A 20621-nucleotide genomic window follows, 5' to 3' on the forward strand; every position below is an offset into this window, starting at 1 on the left:
TTTCTAGCACCTTGAACTCAGAAAACCTTTAAAAGTTCATTCATTTTGCTCACACTTTAATCTAGGATGCTTGAATCATCAGTATAATCTCCAGGTGAGTCCCCCACCCCTCTATTTAGTTCCGTGGTCTCCCATTGCCTTTCCTGTGCTTCTCGAGATGAAATCGATCAAAACAATCCATATAAAGGGGGATAGAATACAACCTGCTTAACTCCTGGTTTAATACGAAACCAGCTGCTAATCTCATTTCCTACCTTAACCACAGCAGTGTTTTTCTTGTACATAGCACTAATTGCCTCAGTGTATTTGTGTGGTATATCATACAACGATAAGACCTGTTAAAGCTCGTCTATCAATAGAATCGAACGGTTGCTCATAATCTATAAAACTGAAGGCCAAAGGTGTTTGATAATTCAGGCACTTTTCAGTTATTAAACCAAGAGTGGAAATTATGGATTAAAGTAGTAGCCTATGTGAAGACTATCATTTTGTATCTAAAAAAATTACCCTGCTAAACTTCTCTTGTATATTGGAAGCGGTTGAGGATGCTCCAAGGATTGTAAGCCAAATTTGGTGAAAATGCTGTCTAGGCCAAGTCACACCATATATATTTAAATCAGTAAAGGAGTGCTGCATCCTTCTTTTTAAAGCTTCAAAAAGGTTGCATCCTTGTGTCGTATACCAGATAAATACATTAAAGTTTTTTAGTGATGTATAAAAGAACAAAATTGTTGCAGTTAAGTTAGGAAATTAGGTTAATGGGTGGTTTGGTATTAAATCAGCAAATAGGCTGGGTTACGTTTTATCCCTATTCATATGGGTCATTTTGATGGCCTTTTTTCTAAGAAACGCAACAAAGGCTATGGGAGATCATGGAATCCAATGGTTAGGGAAAGCTCTCCTGCGTTTAGATTATACTGATTATCTACATAAAAATGTTAGCAAAATTAGCAATTTTTTTGTAGGTTTGAGATTTTAGGGTACAAGAATTATTTTGAAGATTAATATACAGAACACTAATTTACTTAGACTTGGAATAAACGAAGGTAAGATTGTGACACTGGGTAAAGAAGAGATTAATAAAGCGGACAGCTTTACTCACATTGGTGGCATTATTAATAAAGTGGTGGATGCATTGAAAATGTGAAAAGTAGAATAATGAAGACCCAGGGTATTATTTCACGGCAAAAAAAAAAAAAAATCGGAGAATTGGCTAATCAAGATTAAAATATTGGAAGATCGAGTGATGACGGTGGTCGAGAACGCTTCTGAGGCGTGGGTGCTTCGGAAAACAGATTTGTTCAATATTTTCCAGAAGAATTGTCTTGAGATTGTTTTGGGAGCCCGTCATTCACGCATTTCTATAAAAAATTTCAATTAGAAAGATTGTTTTATCAACAATCGATTCTAATAATATTATTTTGACACCTTGGTCTGAAAGTAAGAGGTCAGGTCTTGGTACAGGGTTAGACAATTAAGACTGAGGTGTTGAAAACCTAAATCAGCTGGTTTTTTTTTTTTTTTTTTTTTTTTTTTTTTTTTTTTTTTTTTTTAGAGATAGAAAGAGAATGGAAGGTGGTTTCATCCAATCCGGAGGTAGGGGTCCTCTCCCTCCTTCTGTCATATTTTTGTGTGCCCATGATCTAACAGTAGCTTTAAAATATACGTTTTTATTGGTCGACTCTGGATTTTTATGCATTTTACTTTGTCCTTCTGAATTTTCCTTAGGATAGGATCATTAGATCGTTTAGGAGGCCATGCATATGGTTTTTTTTATGCATAAAACTAAGTATTAATTGATCTTTGAAATGTTTTTTACTCTGAATTGTATTTGTAATTAATTTCAGGGTATCGGAAAAGGGTTGTTTTTGGTACTAAGATCAAGCTATAACTGTCCAGTTTGTGACCAATGGTTGCCCCTGCCAATCCTGAAAATAGCCAGTGCATTATTTCGTATTCTGAGGTAAGTTCTAATTACATATGGGAAACGTTGTTAAATACAAAAAAATAATGCGCAGTTTAGAGTTTTCAAATTTTGAAAGGAAGGGGGGGGGGGTTAATCCCACCTTGGGGACACATTATTAAAAAAAAAAGTTTAAACAATGCGAAATGTATGAAAAATAGAAAATTGTGGATTATATTGTTAAAGTTTGGACAATGGAGGTGCATATACCTGAAAGCCCTTCCGCTTCAGAATTACGTGTCGGAACTAATGTACTAGAGTATTTTATTCCCCATTCATGCCCAGTTCTCTTTCCTAAGAGGTAAACGTGATTCTGCGAGTGCTACCATTTTGAATCTAATTCTTTAATATCTTGACTAATGCTGGTTCCTGTGTAACATTTCGTAGGCTGTGGTGAGCTGCTAGTTAAATTTATGATATTTACTTTCTGAGTTTTTTGACCTTACTAGAAAGTGATTGTCAATGTTTGACAATGAAAGCAAAGCAAGAAAAAAATTTATTGTAAAAAAGACCAAAAACGTTTCAGCAAGAAAAGAATACAAACAGGGGTAACACTGCTTGTTTGTTGATAACATGTACTGACTCTGTTGATGATGACTCTATTGAATACCTAATAAATACATACGAGACATCTTTTTAAATATTATTCTAGATAAAGCTACAGAATCACTAAAAGATCATTTTGAATAATTTATAATTCTTAATGAATTTTCCCGGTTTCTGGGAAAAATTCAAAATATGGAAAAGGGAGTACTTCAGAAACATTCAGCTGAATTAGGAGTTTCTTTAACGATTTTATCCCCACAGAAAAATACGGACTATACTCCAACAGTTTTCTGCAAGTCAACTTCATTCAAATTATTGATTTCAGTAATTTCGTTTTTTTAAGTTACTGTTGTTGGGAATTGAATAAAAGAAAATTAAAAAGAAAACAATGACAGAATAACAAATTGTAATTTATATTGATCGGGAATATTGCTTATATTTGATGGGTAAGTAGTTTTGTCAATATTTATGTTCATTGTTTTATGTTTTATTTTGTGATTTAAATGGACTCTACCTTCTTAGGCTGGTTGTACGAAGAATAAAAAAAAAAAAAAAGTATCATTAATAGGTTGATTAAAACGTACTTCAATCTCAACATGATTGCCCAGTGTCACGGAAAAACCAACAAAATATCCGCAAAAGCTAAATTCGGGCAAGGTTAATTCTTTTTATGAATACGATTATTGTTTTGTGGAGATAAAACTATATAATTTTGCTACATAACCCTTGACAGAAATAACCCTTGGGAGACCATATTGAACCTTCTTTGAAAGTAGTTTCAGGAGTTCTGTACTGGAAACGTTTCATTCACTAGAACTCCAGACATGTCGTTTCATGGGCGGCGTTAATTTCCCCCTCCGATGCTCTTTTATCTCTTCTTAAGTTATATAGCATCATAAGATTTTATCTCAGGAACGCAGGCTGGCAGGAATAATGAAGTAATTTTACAATCAATATTTTATAATTGACGGCATATTTTAAATAGTATATATTATCAAATATTTATGGTTTTACCCAAAAGCAGTAAAAGATCATTTTCTCGTATAACCGACCCAATAAGGCTTGTGATGGAAGTACTTGTGTTATCTACAATTGCTCTTGGCATATTTTCTCAAGCTTTTCTGGAAATTTGTTTTCTTTTCAAAAGGACCCGAAATTGGGCATCCAGGGTGGTTTAGCACCATAATAACTTCTAAGTGGGTGGTATTAATCTTGCGGTAATGACTATTTTCTACCAGTATGTCCATCACTTGACCTTCGTCGAGCTATCTCGACTTGTACCGCTCTTTGCCTAGCCAATATAGAAAAAATGTAGAAACACAGAATGGTCGGACTTTGTATAAGAGGAAACCCCCGCCCCGAGTACTTGAAAAACAGCTTTGTAAGATATTGCAACCTCCATTAGGAGTGGTCTTCCGAGGGAGGTATCTGAAGAAACACCTTTGTTGATTCCTTTAAAAAGGAAATTCAAGAAGGATTATTTAACAAAAATGCTAGGTCAAATATTTACTAATTGCATATAATGTCCTAAGTTTTTAGTAGCCTTATGCCATGACATATGTGCAAAATCTAAGACTTTATTTCATGTATTTGTCAGTTACGACTTTTAGATAAACCACGGCAGCATCTAATATTATTTTTTGCAATTTCTAAATAACACGATAAATTTTAGAATTAAATATGCTGTCCTTCCACATTTTCCATTTCTAAATTGACTATATCATAAGAAATTAAAACATGAAAGCCTTGTCTAAGGGTACCAAAGGGACTTTCCTTGCCTATTCCTCAGTTTTTACTTTTGTCGTATTGTACAATATTGCAATAGAGGGCTAAATTGAATTTTTACAAAAATTATTTATTTTTGGTGGCATGGTTGTTAAAAATGCAAAGAAATCGTTTTTGGGTCACAATTTTTGTTTATCTTATTAGAGGAGTGACAGTTCTTTTGATCAATCTTGGAAAAATTACGCAAAAAAAGCAAAAAAAAAAAAAAAAATCAATCTTGAGAAAAATTTGCCTAATCCTCCGTCCCATAACTTGACTGTGACTTTATTTACATAATAAAAAAAAAATATAAACTGTTACAGATATAAATCACTGCGCTAGGGGAAAATTTAAATTTTGCTAACGCGTAAAGATTAACTGCATAAACATTCCTAAAGACATCCTAAATTAAAAATAATAATTAAAAAACCTACATAAATGTTCCTAAAAGCATCCTACACTGAAATGACTTTATTACATAATTGGGGATTATAGGATGAACCAATCCCATGGATTTATGCAGGTATGAAGCGGTCAATATATGAATTTGAAAATAAGTTCATATTTCCTATAAAGGGGAGAAATCCCACCTTCTCTCCCCTCCCTGTATACTACTACTACTACTACTGCCATTACAAACTCACTACATCGTAAACCCGCCGGAGGTGAAACACAGGTTAGAACTCCTTCGTCCAGTCCTGTTCAAAGATTCTTATTTGGTCACTCCTCAAGTCATCCCCAAATATTTAAAATTGATTTTTGTTTTAGTATAATAGTTACAAAGTTTCTACTCATTATTTATTATTGCTTTTTGGACCTTTGCTTTGATTCATCATAATTTCTAATGTTTAAAACTGCAATAAAAACAAAAAATGATTGGAATGTTCTCGATTTCATTCAGCTTGTTTTTTTTCAACTATTATTCTTTTTTTTCCATTTTCCGTATGACAAACTTTCTACGGGGGCGAACAGAATACTTTTTGTCTATGAGGATTGTATACGTTGAATACGATTTAATAAGGTTTGAACCGTGGATATGATGTATTATGGAATTCCTTTCTAACATGAGTATTGAAAGAAAATCATAGAAAACGCAAAAGAGGGGGGTGGCCCCCATTTCTGTGTTTAGAAATCTTGTACAAATGCAGAAAGTGTAATTGTCTCCATGAACGCTTGATAGTGGATATTATTTTTAACAATGGAATGAGAATCCCCTCCCCCTAATAAAAACTTTCGAAGGTATGACTGATTTTCGGTTTGTCAAGTCTGGTTCTAAAAAATTGTTTCATGGTGTGACAGAAAATAATTTCTAGTTTTCATCCCGCTTGACGATCAATGACATCTTAAAACCGTCTTTCAGTTTTCAGTTGAAAGTTGGCAGAGCCGTTCCTGGGGGGGGGGGGGCAACCAGGTCAGCTGCCCTGGCTGCCGGAACTGGAGGCACTGCGGCTTGGGGTTTGCCCACTTCGACCAAATGTTTCACTTTAATTTGGCTTTAGCTACTTGTATTTGAGTTGGGAGGGGGGGGGGGTGTAATTGATTTTCACCCGGGCACCACCAACCCTAGGAACGGCTCTGAAGGTATATGCCAATCCAGGTGCATCCTGTAACGGTGAGTAGTTTCTCCGGCACTTTGTGTACCAACATCCCCCCACCTCAGTTACATATGTGTTTTTTTAAGGCTTAAACGCCATACTAAGGGAACTACTTACTATCATGGCGCATGATTTGATGTTCAAATTTTTGAGTTGAACTGGGGGGGGGGGGGGGGTTAGAATGCCATCGAACAGCTTTTTATGCGTTACAAGTTGATGGTTCGGCAAGGAGCGATTAACGATATAGAGTGCACCCAGTGCATAACTGGAAATTATACACACTGTTTGAATTTGGACGGCTTAACACAGCAATAGCAATGACCTAAAAGGAGTAATTATTTGTGAGCGTAGTTGTTTAGCAGCATTGCCCATATTCAATCTTTTTTTTTTTCAGTTCAGGTCTACAACCTTAAACTTATTAGCTTTGTGTGCACCAAGCCCATTCAACCGTGAAACTAATCAAGTTTAAGGTTTTGCACCTGAATTAGAAATAAAAACTATTAGGTATGACCAATGGCTTAGAAAAAATAGACATACGGTGCCACCATTCTATGAAGGCCTGCAGCAGCTATGACTAATGAGTTACAGGTGCGGAGAAAAACAAGTGACTATCTGAATAGGATTTTGATTGAGTTCTATATGGATATGTGGGATTTGTTCTTTTTCTAGGGGTGATCATATTGAACTCATGATCTTAAAATACCGAAAGAAGGCTCCTTCGAACGGAAATTGGAAGTTCTAGTGCCCTATTTTTTTTATAGCGAACGAGATTGTAGCGCCAGCAAAGTGGTGGTTTCTGCTATTTTGTGGCACCGAGGAATACTTTCAACCCAATGACGGACAAAATCTATGGGATGAAAATTCTGAGATAAAAATTGGTTTAAAATTATCAAAAAACATATGTAGAGCTTTCCAGTCTCAGAGGCCATAATGCCGCGTGGCATGCATTCATACCTAAAGATACGCGTAGTTCATATAAAATAAGCGGTTTAAATAAAAAGTATTTTAAAGCCTCATTTAATTGTGTTAAATTTTTCTAGGCTTATTAGAATTATGTATCCTGGTGTATAATTGCGCATCAGCTGTTACTGAGGAGGGTAGGGGGATTTTTTCTGTGGTTGAGGAGAGAGGAGTACCTAAAACTTCAAAAAGCGTGCTTATAGCCCCAAATTCCAAACTTCACTGCAAGGCAATAGCTGCGGGGAACGAGTTCGGGGAAAACAGCCTCATTCGGAGTTAGACGTTCATCCGGAACTGTTTCCTTGGGGGGGGGAAGCGTACCCCATCATAGCTTTTTGCTGATTCTTTCAAGCGAAGGTTCAATTGATATAAATAATCTAGTGGTTAAATCGACTAGTGGCACATCGGACACTCACGATAAGCCTGGCGTCATGAAATATGTTACAAAACGAAAAAAATTGAGTATATTATTTAACTAGAAATTTGGCTGTCTTAGAGGGGACAGGCAATAGTAAAGATGTAGCGACGAATTAGGTCCGTAATTCGTGGGTAATACTCTGATTTTGGGGGGATTTTAGCGGTTTTTGATGATAAAAGAAAAATAAATAAAGCGTATTTGGCTCTCCCAATTTTGTTTGGTATTTTTAATGCTTGTAGTTTTCGATTTTTTTTTTTACTTTGTTAAACTATGTTGTCATTTGAATGAGTTTTTGTATTATTTTATATCTCAGAGGTTTTAATGTTTACCATTAATGCATAATTGATCTACCAATCAATAAACTGAATGTAAATTTTTCATATGTTTTTAGCACTCTAAGTGTGTTTTGCCTTAGGATGGGGCTGAAAATTGGGCAATCCCCTTCTCACACTGCTGATGAGACATAACATAGATGCAAGTAATTATTTATGTGCTCGTCTATTTTTTCTCACCCTCTCGTGCTGCTCTCTCTCCTGCTTTCTCTCTTACTCCATGTCTCTTTGTTTTTTCTCTCTCGATCTCTTTCTTTCTTTCCACCCCTCTTCCCCTCCCACTTTTGTTTCGCACCCTCTCTCTAAGAAAATAAATACAGTGAAAGACCTTAGTAGGACATTTAAATATGGCATCGGCTATCCCAGGTTTCAATTTCTTTAATTTTTAAATAATGAAGATGGTATCATACCTATCTAAAATATTTAGTTTGTCTTTCTTAGGGTTCATTTACTTAACCCACTAACTATTTATGTTGTGACAGTTCTTTGTCTAAATTATACTATGAAATACACTAGTATTGCCACGTAAAAAAAATAATAAATAAGCATTACTGACATATCAACGTTTCCTGAGAACGAAGCTACGCCAACGCAGTAAACATTTTCTGATTGTACCAAAGATCTTATTTTGGGAGGCAGATGCTTTATATTCCATAACCTCCTTGCAGTCCCTGTAATGCTTAATTTGCTATGAATACTTGGAATGCTTGGAATACTTCAGCTCTGGCGCATACACGAGGAGGGATCCGTCGGTGCTAATAAACTTTAATCCTTGTGAAATGAAATGAATAAGTGAAATGAATAACATTTCTTTGAAGAAATCTTGGTTTCGAAGTGAAACAATGAAGATAAAGTGGGTTTTGTAAATGAGCCCTTAGTTTGAATTGTTGTTGCTGATGAAGCATAATACTGTCTCTTTTAGAAGGATCGACGAGGCAATCGACACGAGACAATCTTTCTTCTGCAGTTGAAGTTGTAAATCAAACTCTTTAAAGAGAAGAAGACAAGGTATCAAGTCTAACGTTCTGAAAATACTCAGACATGAGTAGTGACTCTGAAAGCAATGGATCTATGTCTGACGACGAGATTGAACTGGAAAGTGAAACTGTAAAAAGTGCTGTTAGAACTAGTGCTAAGGAACTATCAAATAGTATGGGACCGATTCCTGAGGATTTAATCGAGTGTGTGCTAGATACTGCTATAAGCACGGATTTAGAGAGTTATTCAGTTACTGAAGCTTATAAAGAGGTTAAAAATGAGACTAGTTTTGAAAATAGTTCGAATGTGTTTAGAGGAGTAGAAGCTGACTTTGATCGAAGTGGCAAAGTCACTCAAAGCTGGATCAAAAAGAAAAATAAACTGTTGAAAGATCAAGGCAAAGCTTATATGGCCTATAAAAAAGTTAATGGCAAATGGGAGCTAGTTGAGCGACCTGCTGTTATAATGAGTGCTCCATGTAATTCGAGCAAGTGTAAGAAAAGTGCCTTGTTTTCTTGCAAAAATTTCACTCACCAAGATCGAATGGCTATATTTGAATCATTCTGGAAAATGGATGGCCGCCAAAAGTCTATTTATGTTTGTGAACTGGTTAGGTGCACTGAGACCAGGCGTCAGACCAAGCGTAGGCGTATAACTAATAAAACGCAACGAAACACAGCTAATAAGACACAACGAAACACAACTAATAAGATAAAACTAAGCAATACTAATCAGACACAAGTTAACACAACTAATCATGCACAACAAAACACAACTAATCAGAAACACATCAACGCAGTTAATCAGTCACAAGTGAACACAACTAATCTGATCCAGCTAAACACCGCGAATCAGACAAAACTAAAGACAACTAATGAAACAGAAGTAAACGAAGCTGAATCAGATACAACTAAACAAACTGACACTTTGATCACTAATGATGTCAAATCACGAAGAATGATTACTCTTTTTTATCACTTAAAAGACGACAATGGAATTGAAAAACGAGTCTGCAAAAAGATGTTTTTGAGTACCTTAGGACTTCGTGAAGGACGTGTACTTTCTTGGTTGAGAGACATGCGTGATAATCATGGAGCATTTTCTTTGAAAAAGGCGAAACCGAGAGGGAAAAATGGAGGTAAAGGCAGAGTTACAGACAAAGACAGAGATCATTTATACAGTTTCTTAAAAGACTTGCCCAAACTACCCGGGTTTTACAGTAGGCCCCACGTAAATAAGCTATATCTTGAACCTCAGTTCAAAACCAAAGTGGACGTCCACTCTCTATACAAGATATCATGTGAGGAAAAAGAAAGGAAGTGCTTATCAATGAGGTTGTTTGATCAATATCTTGATACGTTGAATATTGCGATTTACAAGCCAAAGAAAGATGTATGTGATGTATGTGCTGCCTATGAAAAGAAAAATATTTCTGAAGAGGACTGGCTTAGACATCAGTCATTGAAAGACAAAGCTATAAAAAGAAAAAAATTAGACGAAGAATCTGCCTCTGATATGATGGGTATTTATTCTGTTGAACAACAGCCATTAATACAGTTGCCCCGAACTCAAAGTGGCATGTCTTGTCAAAAAAGTAAACTAAATATTCACAATTTCACAATTTATGACCTCAAATCCAAGGATGCTTACTGTTTTTTGTGGAATGAAACGCAAGGAAATCTTGGCGCTAACGAATGCACAAGTGTATTGATCGAATTCTTGAGAGCAGAGATTGAAAAGGGTTTAAGTGTGATTATCATCTGGTCGGATGGATGTGCCTTCCAGAATAAGAACAGTGTGCTATCCAATGCGTTGCTACTCCTCAGTAACGAAACAGGTGTTGTAATTTATCAGAAGTATCTTGTAGCTGGGCATGCTCAAACCGAATGTGATTTCATACATTTAGCGATAGATAAAAAACTCCGTAATCAAGATTTATTTACCTTGTTTGAATTAGTTTGCCAAATTGAAGACCTGAGACCGCATCAGCGCTATAAGTGCAAAATCTTAGACTTTTCTTTTTTTCTTAATTTTGAATTGCCATTGAAGTTTGATTTATTCAATCAAGAAACAGGTGGAGAAATTATAGAACCACAAAATATAAAAAGCTTAATTTATTTTGATGGAAAGATTGGCTATGTTTTAGATTTTGATGATGACTGGCTGATACTATCTCAGCACAGCTTTTTAGTCAGAATAGCAGATCTTCCCAAAGCATATAGCCAGCCACTTCCACTTCATCCTCTCAAAAAGAAGCACCTCTCTGAATTGCTGCCATCATAAATGGGGTTGATATAAAGCTACACTCTTGACAGGAGACAAATTTCGCTATTACAGCCATGCTTCACGTCGTCTTAAGAAGGAAAAGCTTTCCGTTTAGATTTACTACTTTTTTCGATCAATGTTTGAACGTTCTGATTTTCTCTGGTCGACATTATTGTATTTATTATAAATAAAATATTAGTAAACCATTTTTGGAAGGGGTGGGGATGCACTGACTTAAATACGAATTAGTAGTCATAATTCACAACTATTACTTATATCCTTAACTTTAAAGTTTAATTTTTTTAAATATAAGCTGTTATAACCCTATAAATTATTATTATCTGAACGTAGTTTTAATTTAATAAAGCAGATTTTTCCAAAGAAAGTAACCACTTTCACTTCATCCTAAAACAAAAAGGAGTGCCTCTCAGAATTGCTACCAGTAAAAATGTGTTCAGTATAAATCTAGGCTCTGAAAGGAAACGATTTTTTTTTATTGTGACAGCCATATTTCATGGCTTCCTACAAGAAAAAAAAGGTTACCTTATGGATATGCTTCTATTTTGGATCAATGTTGAAACGCTTTTTTTGCCAATATCATTGTATCTAAAATAAACAAAAAAGAACAGGCTTTTCAGAAGGGTTGTGGCACTTCTGACTTGCAGACGAATCTGTTAAGCAAGAATAAGACACAGCTATTACTGTAATAGCACAGTGGATTGAGAATCTATTTGACAATAAGGAGCACCCGGGTTCGATCCCTGTCTGCAGCAAGGTTGGGCGACAAGTTTGCTACTTGTCCCTGTAAAAAACACAACAACTGAAACGTCGACTTGACGCCCTATGCGCCAGCAATGGCTCAGGAGGATCTTTATCCTTTTTATCCTTGTTTATTACTGTAATGTTCATTTTAATGCAGCATTTTGACAGTTTTTCAGTATAAATTGTTGCTCTCTGTAGTTCAGCACCCTAATACAAGCAATTTTTGTCATACAATATCACGGTTCAGGTCTCAGTCATTGCGCAGTTTCAAGTTAACCGTTGACGTATCTATTTACGGCGTTTGAAGTCTGCTTTTTTTTTCTTATTCGTCTGCTCATTATGCATGGTTTTCACTTTGCTGAAAGCAGGAATTTGACGGGGATAAAGATCCGCGCCCAATTTGCACCCAAAATCATGCCAAACTTAAGAACAAGTAAATGTTCAAATGAGGATAAATCCATTTATTTAGACAGTGATACCGGTACAAAAGTCTAGATATTTCGATCACATATGCAGTGGTCGTCATTAGTAGCAATACTAAAGTATTAAATTTGAAAATAACGAGTCTAAATAAATGAATGTATCTCCATTGGAACGTTTATTTGTTTTTGAAAGGTTAACTAAGTTTACGTCGAAAATACCGTACTTATGCGCTGATAAAAACGTACCATATACTCTTGGAGGTAGTTACCCAGTATACATGAACTTTTTAATGTTATGAGCACCAGTTGTTGCTTTTTATGATTGCTGACCCACTATTTATTTTAAACCCGAATTTGTCAGCCGAAGAAGCGAATTTTTCAGCTTTGATCCGGAATCGAAGGGAATTGTATATGTGTCCACGCGAAGACGTGAAATTCGACTGTGTAAGGGAACTTCGATTCCTGTCTTGCTGTTGGATACAGGGGCAGATGCAATCTTGTTCCGACTCAGTTGTAAGTTCAAACAAACTTGCAGCATAGTCTCTCGGCTTGTAAAACGATCAATAGAAAAACAGGCCCAGTTTAGAAACAGGTGAATTTCGTACTGTAGCTTTGAAATCTAACCCGTTTGGGCGGTTTACTGCAGTCCCCGCGTTTTCTTTTATTTTATTTTTTTAAATGATTGGTTTATATGAGCATAAAATGTGACCGAAATAGGGATCGCTTGACTTTTCTATGTGAAAGCAGCTAAAAAGTTTTACAAAGAATTTTTTCTCAAATCAAACAAATGTTTCATGTTGTTTATTTGCTGCTCTGTAATAAAATTGTCGGTTAACTATTTATTTATCCTTCTTGGAGACAATTTTTCCAGTGTGTCTCGTACAATTTCAAGAATGCCAAATAGTACATTTTTATGAGTCAGTAAAGTTTAAGCCTTTATGCAGTCCAAAACAAATTTGCTGGTTGGTGAAACGTTTCTTTTCACTCTGGTCCTAAATAGAATCAAAAAAGCCTTAAAAGGTTAAACGAAATGATTTTACACTGTTCATTTCTAATTTTGCTTGTCGGTTATATCTTGCTTGCTTTCTTCCTAATTTTATGGTTTAGTTTTTATACTTAGAGTATTCATCTAGTGGGTCCGACTTACTTTTTTTCTCTACATATTTACGAGTGAATAGAACTTAGCCTTTATTCATTTTAAACACAACCTTGCAACCAGGAGAAACAAGTTTTGTACCTATGATCCGAAATCAAATCGCATTTTCGTCCAAATTTTAAAAGAACATAATTTTGCCGGCCAGAGAAACAGACGTGGCAACTATGATCCGAATTATGCGAGATGTGAATTTCCGCTCACTTGAAGACATTTTTTTTTATAGGATGGTTGTAATAGCGAGCTTTAATTCCTGTCAGCCTAACTGTTGTGGCGCAAGGTGTTGTTTTTCCCCGTTATTATCTTTTCCAATCAAATAAAAATTAGAAAAAGAAAGTGTAATTGTGTTCTTTGATATTGTTATGAATCAATTGTGCTATTTGATCATATTGGCACATTTTATTGTGTTTGTTTTTACTCAGTTCTTAATGCATTTTGAAGAGGATATAATAATAGACTGGCAATGCTTTTGACTTTTCTTGTGTTAAAAAAACTGGTCAAAAGTCATTTTTTTTATAGTTTTAAATCATGTTTTGGTCATCTAGACAATTATACGAAACCGTTTCATACAAATTTTGATCTGGCATTAGCAAAATTGAAGCCTTGTATGAATAATTTGATATTATTTACTATAGATTGTTATGTTGCGGAAAGCTACATTGAGCGAATTCTATATTATCTAGGGGTTGAATGTAAAGTCAAAACTTCTACTTTAAATGAGAGTATAGTGCTATCCAGTTGAACTAACGAGGTAAAAAAGAGATTACCATCCAATATTTCTGTGTTGAAATGTGTGCTTTGATTCCATTGGATTATTTTCTGGACCTCAACCGTTACCTTTGCATTTTTAGCCAATCATATTATTTTATAAGGGTATATCAGAAGGAAAAACCAACTAGTCCTAGCTTTTTTTTTAGCTTTTGTCGTATTTATATCTTGTTTCTGTGTCAAATTTTGAGCCAGCAAAAAAAAAAAAAAAAAAAAAAAACGCAAAAGGGGGTTTGCTATTTTGAATTAAATTTTAAGAAATTAAAAAAAAAATAACTTTTTTAAGTCACAATATCTGTGTTTTCATAAAAAGTTATTGTGTTGTTAATTTAGTTATACATAACACCAACCATAGTTTCAATTGTCCTCAGTTCTCAAACTATCTTGCGTTTTTTTTTTTTTTTTAAGCGGATTAAAAACAAATTATTTTCTGTCTCAATAAATTTTATGCCCGGATTGAGTGTCGCTCAGTCCAATTAGGGGAAAATCTACTGGTGATCTATAAGGGGGATTTGCTGATAACCACGACATTGCAGCGGAAAATATTCAAATGTAAAGCTTCAATTTGGATTTAATAAGCTTCTGTAGCGTAACTGTGAATTGGAAATCTTGCCACATATCCTTTGCAATATTTTTACATATGTATTTAAGCTTCCCAAAATTCGTGCATTTTTAAGGAACATCTTTGAAAGCAGCCAAACCAAACACGTGATTTGATTTTAAAACTGCGTAATTAAGGTTAACGGAAGATTATATTTTTACTTTAGCTCATTCACGTTCCTTTTTATTTTGCCTAGTTTACTATTGTGGCGATTCGTGGCAGATAATGCGGTTTTTTAGACTTTCGGATCCACTTTACTATCCTATTGCGTATAATCTTTGTGTTTTAGAACCCAGGACATTTGAACTGAAATTTCATTGTTCAGGTTAGCTTATTGGGAACTTGCACAACCATATTTGTCATAAATAGTTAGGAGAAACCGATAATTTATTTTTTAATAAAAAAACTGGTTGCGGTTGTGTAGTCTTGTTGCTTCTTACTCTTGGCTGAAAAAGATTTGTTTTTCATTTCATTTTTCATCTCCTTTTCATTTCGAAGACTACTTTTTTATTTAATTTCATTTAAAATTGTATTTTCTTTTTTCCTAGTTTATGAAGATATGTAAGATAGTGTAAAAGGCAACCCAATTCAAACAATTACATTTTATTTTCACTCCCTTTCATGCATTTAAGGTTACCGAACTACCTTAAGGCCGTGATTAAGTGAACTGATGGAACTCGAAAATCCCATGTTAAAATAAAGATTTATATTTAAAAAGTACTCAAGTATTCATTGGCGGAAGATAGTGCTTTTAATATCAGGCCGTAGCTTCTTGAAGATGCTACAAAACGTTTGCTAGGATTTTGCTCTATCCTCTAATTGCTTAGAAATCTCAGAAAATGTCTAGCTCTTTTTCACAAGTGTACTCTGAAGGATATTGCCTTTAGAACAAAATCGGTACTATCATGAGCAGAAGATAATAATCTATAAGATGATTGCAACCATCTTCGATGTATTTTCCTGTTTTCGAACAGTCCCATAGAATGTTTTTAGCTACCTGAAATTTTTACAAGTTTCTTGCCAGAAAGAATTGTTTCAGATTGCCGATAACATCCCTAGAGACCAGATTGACAATCTGGTATAATTAACCTGCTATTTCCGCCAAAGAATAAGTGCTATTTGAAGGATTTTTGACAATCGACGGTCTTTAGAGAATTGAGAGACAGAAGGCTACCCTAGCTTTGATTGAACCTCGATATTTTCAAGTTCACTTAATCACGGCCTTAAATACATTTATCTGAGTCAATTCTAATTTTTCTATCATTGGTTGATTATGTTTGATATTATTGGCTTTTTAGCGACATCAATCGATAAAAATTCTTTAGCGTCAGAAAATATCCTGTTGCGTATAATCTTTTGATGTAGTCCCTAGGCCATTAAACTGTGAATCTGATGGTTTAAATTACCTAATTGGGAAATTGCACAACCATATATATATCTTAAAAAATTAGCAGAAACCTAGAATTAGTTCTTAATGAAAAAGACTATATATGCAGTTGTACAGTCTTTCGCGATAGTGGGTACCAAATAAAAAAAAAAAATGTGGGCGAATAATAAGCTAAAACACAGGCACTTATTTATCTTCATAGTTCAGCGTGGCGATTCTGACGAAAATGGGATATTACCCTAAAAACTTCATGATTTTGAAAACAGCCCAAAGGATGATTCTATAAAATAGTGGTTTCCAGGTATGAATAGGCTTGAGATGGGTCCAGGGGTGAAAGTGTTTTATTATGATGTCTATGTTGCTTTCAGGTTTTTATGATTTAGAAAAAATTATGTTTGTGATTTTCTTGTTTTTAAGTTTTCTCCCCCCCCCCATACGAAATAAATGTTGCGCGCACCGGATGAAAATTGTAACTAAGGCGATAGCTGCGGTAGTTGAAGTTAGTGCAATTATGGTTTTATAATAATATGTTGTGCGGATAAAGAAAAATTACTTTCCTATCGTTTCTTGGTAAAAAAAGAAAAAAAATTGGTTTAATTTCATTCGTTTATGTCTGTGAAGCATCTCTGTAAAGCAATCTCGATGCTGTTTTTTCTTCATTGAAAAGCAACCCCTCCTTTAAAACTTGAAGCCAAATTCTTCTAGTTTCTGTGTGGAATTTTCAGTTAGCCAATAGGACGAAAAGTCAAATTTCAGCTGATTACTCGTATGTAAAATTTCAAACCATTAAAAAGAACGTAAGTTTTTGAAGTGGAGGATTTTCACAAGTAAACTCTCTGTTTAGGTTTCTTTATTCATAAACAAAAACAATTTTTTACTATTTACAGACGCTGCATTTATGAAAAAAACTGGCCAGCTCCTTCAACTACAATATAAATAATGATATCTATATGATAAATAATACGATAATAATAATAATAATAATAAAGAAACAAAGGCTTATACAATATCATTTCCATAACACGCCCATACCAAAACCCCTCTAAGAGGTATATAGGCCTCTATCTAAAGTTTTATTACCTGTTTTGTGGAAGCAGCCCCGTCATGAGTGTCTGAAATACTGCTAGTTCTATATCCAGTACAATCAAGAGGTTTTATGTATCTGTTGAACCTTCGGTTGGAGGAATTAACAGATGGCTTTAATAGAATGTACATGGACTAAAGTTTAAAAATCAGTGAGCCATAGGGGGAAAACTCAAGCCGTGAGGGGTACCCTGGACCGTTCTTTCTCTTTATTTTTAGTTATTTTAATTGTAATTTTCTTCATTTGAATAGAGGAGTGTCAACCTTTTTGGCCATTGTTTTATTGGTGTTTCAAAAGAATCGCTAGCGTGGGAGGTTCCTTCCCAAGACGATACTACCTTAACATTAATGTATATTTGATTGTAAATTTAGTTGTATCTAGCTAGAATTAGCTATTTTGATTCGAATCCTTTATTTATGATCGATCTGTGTTTTTTTCTATTTTATTTTTTAGTTGAGTGTGCGTCATTTTCTTATTATGATTGCTGTATTGATAATTTGATGTGTTGTGTAGAAGGCATTAAATGTGCTTCTTTTACTTTCGCATAATTTTTTTTTTTAATTTAAGGAATCCAATTTTATCCTTCTTTCTTTTTTGGGGCGCTTGACGCACGAATTGGCATTTCTTGAACTTTGAGGTTTTGCAGAGAATTAACTATGCTTACTGTATATATGACTTAACATCTGCTTGAATCGTAAGCATAAGTCGAGGCAATTGTTGGAGGTATAATGGGTCTGAGGAAGAGACTTAAGGGTCTAAAGAAGGAGTCTTGGCATCCAACCATGTAAACATGTTTCGACTTTGGACTATTAGATTTGTAATTAGCTACCCCATTCCATAAGGGATTCTCGATATTCTTTTTTTAGACTTAAGTTAATCAAACTAATAATTCTTATTGACCCAGCTGAACCGATTGGTGAAGTCTTTCAAGCTATTAGATATCCCTTTTCGGGTCCAACCTAATCTCAAATGTATTGTGCATTGCTAGATTTTCTTTTAATCGAATGTCCCACTAGGAAGAAAATAGAGTAATCATGTCAGTGAATTAATCGTTTCACTGTGTTCCCCGAATGTTCCTTCCCTAGCAGAAAATGGTCCCAACGATTGGGAAACATTTTAAAATCGTTTATCATTGGCAACTATTTTGCAGGGAATGCATTTTTAAATGGGAGGGCTACCCAAAGCTACCCAAAGGGCTATCCAAACTATCCAAAGCTACAAGTTTGCAGCTTCTTTAAGTTTGATATTAAACAACCTAAGAAAAGATTTCACAAACGCTGCTTGATTACAGTCAGAATTCATCTTAAGCTAATAGAGTTTCGAACAATTACCCATTTTTTAGATTTATATTACAACATTCTTATTACTTTGGTTGCCCTTTTCCTTGTAACCTCTTTGGCTACGCCTATGAAAAAGTATTAAAATCGTCCTAACATAGTTTTATAATGTCTTCCTTATTATTCATATGACTTTATAGACAAAACGGTTTAATTGGTCGTTACTAGTAAAAGAATGGGTTCAACTTATTGAACTAGCAAATAAGGGTGGGGGGGGGGGCGAAAAAAAACTTTGTAACTATAATTTTTTTGATCCAGCTCTGCCAACATGACTGATAATGCAAAATATGCGCACATAAAAGGCTTTCGCTAAGGATTGAAATGTAGCTGAAGATTTAGGCGATGGTGTACTGTATCTCGAGAAAAATTATTAAATATGCTGGTTACGTATAGCATAACAATTGATGCTGTCTAAATTATTGTGTATACACCGTTTACTTTCTTTTGAAACTCATGCCCACTCAAATTCATGCCAACTGGTGCGTAGAAATCTACCATATTAAGTAATGGGTTCAAAAGAAGAAATACGGCAAAGGCTATTGGAGTGCATGAAATCAAACGAGAAAGTAAAATTCTCTTAGACTTAGATTATGCTGATGGATTGGATGTCCTAAATGAAAATGTTAGCAAAATGAAAATTATTTTTGATGTTTTGAGAGTTCAGGTGCAAAAATAAGCTTGATATTAAGACTAAGTCGTTTAGACTGAAATAAATGAAGGTGAAGAGGTGATGTTGAGTACAAGAAGATTGATCAAGTGGATTGTTTGACCTACTTGGGTAGTATTATTAGTAAAGATAGTGGATGTAGTGAATATGGAAAACTAATGTTTTTTAACGGTATAATGAGAGAAAGGTTGAGATGGCTAGGGCATGTTTTGTGGATGAAGGATGACAGATTGTCAAAGATCTTCCTTTTTGACCAGCCATCTAGAGTCAAACGAAAAATAGATCGTCCCCGAGTGGGCTAGGAAGATGACATAAGAAAGGATTTAAATCAAATTGGGACTTTTTAGAGGGGGGAAATAGGTAAGCTTTGAGTAAATTGGGATGGAGGAGGAGCACACAAAGCTGTGTTGATTTCAGATGGCTTGATGTTAGAGTGAGTTGATAGTAGCAGTAGTAGTAGTGGATGAAAATATTTATTCAGAATGTTTATAGTTATTAAATTAAAAAAAAGTTCCAAAAATTATAAGTTGCTGTGGAAATTGTACGAGTTACTATTTACATTATCAACTAAACTAATGTTAAGAAATTTATTATCAGGTTTTGCTAAGATCAAGATTCAGCCCACACCAAAACCTAACTAAAGACAATATTTTACTGTGTATAGACCCCTTTATTTTTGCTATTAATGGTTAAATTAATACTTAAAGTTAGCTATTGCGATAATTTTAGTGTATATGGTTCATTTTCTTTTATTAACAATATCTATTTTTCTTCAAGGGGGTTTGACAGAAGAAGTCGAGCAGAGAGGGTGCACAATTTTTTTCCACTATTAACTTTTGTTCTTGTATTATCACCAAAACGGATACGTCTATTGGCTTCGCTATTCCCAGTCAAACATCTTTTCACTTATCTCACTATCCAATTTGTAAACAAATACCAAAAATAAATCACTACAGCATCATTTTGACTCTTCTTTTTTTGTATCTTATTTTCTTTTCTTTTTTTTCTCTAAAATCCTTTCTGCTTTAACTAATTCAGATTGTCTGTGTCATCATAAGATAGATGGTGTCAATTTAACTTGACACTCCAGGCCGTGTATGAGAACGTATTGAGTTGAAATTCATTGGCGCCATGTTAAGCCACGCATGATGATAAAATATCAGCAAAGTATATCATATATGTAAAACCATTACGAAACTATCCCTTCGATTAATTTTATGTGAAATTTATTTTGTTTTATGTCTGATTTTATATTGTTACCGAGCACTTTTAAGGTGAAAGATTAAACACAAATCATATTTCTATTTTTTTTATAGCCAGCTTTAACTTTAAAATCCGAAACGCTGAGGAGTTATTGTCTTGATTAAAAAGATTCATGATCAGTAAGTCAAGATCAGTTTTATTTCTATGATAAAAAATGTTCATTAAAAAGAATCTATTTTGTTAAATAGATTAATTGCTCCATATGAGTCCTAAAGTTTTGATAATAGCTTTAAGATTTGACTTCTGTTTTAACGAACATATAATTAATAAATATATATTACACTCTCTTACAAGATTGATGAAACTAAGCTCAGAAAGCTAGTAAGTTTTTCCAAAACAATGAAGTGATGCTAATT

General features: G+C 34.5%; 1 protein-coding gene across 5 annotated transcripts in view; it reads left to right on the plus strand.

Moving 5' to 3' along the window:
• The window catches only part of LOC136025334 (uncharacterized), a 28015-nt gene extending 7681 nt beyond the window's left edge, over positions 1-20334 (plus strand). For 2 of the 5 annotated variants that reach the window (XM_065701254.1, XM_065701255.1), the window contains 2 exons: positions 1848-1963; positions 8501-17535. In XM_065701254.1, the coding sequence (XP_065557326.1) occupies positions 8620-10839 (2220 nt within the window). In that variant the 5' untranslated portion in view covers positions 1848-1963; positions 8501-8619 and the 3' untranslated portion in view covers positions 10840-17535. The other 3 variants (XR_010617072.1, XM_065701257.1, XR_010617073.1) reach the window with 3 other exon arrangements.
• The last annotated feature ends 287 nt before the right edge of the window (positions 20335-20621 follow it).

Source organism: Artemia franciscana, chromosome 3, assembly GCF_032884065.1.
Source record: "Artemia franciscana chromosome 3, ASM3288406v1, whole genome shotgun sequence".
Classification (NCBI taxonomy): Eukaryota; Metazoa; Arthropoda; class Branchiopoda; order Anostraca; family Artemiidae; genus Artemia; species Artemia franciscana.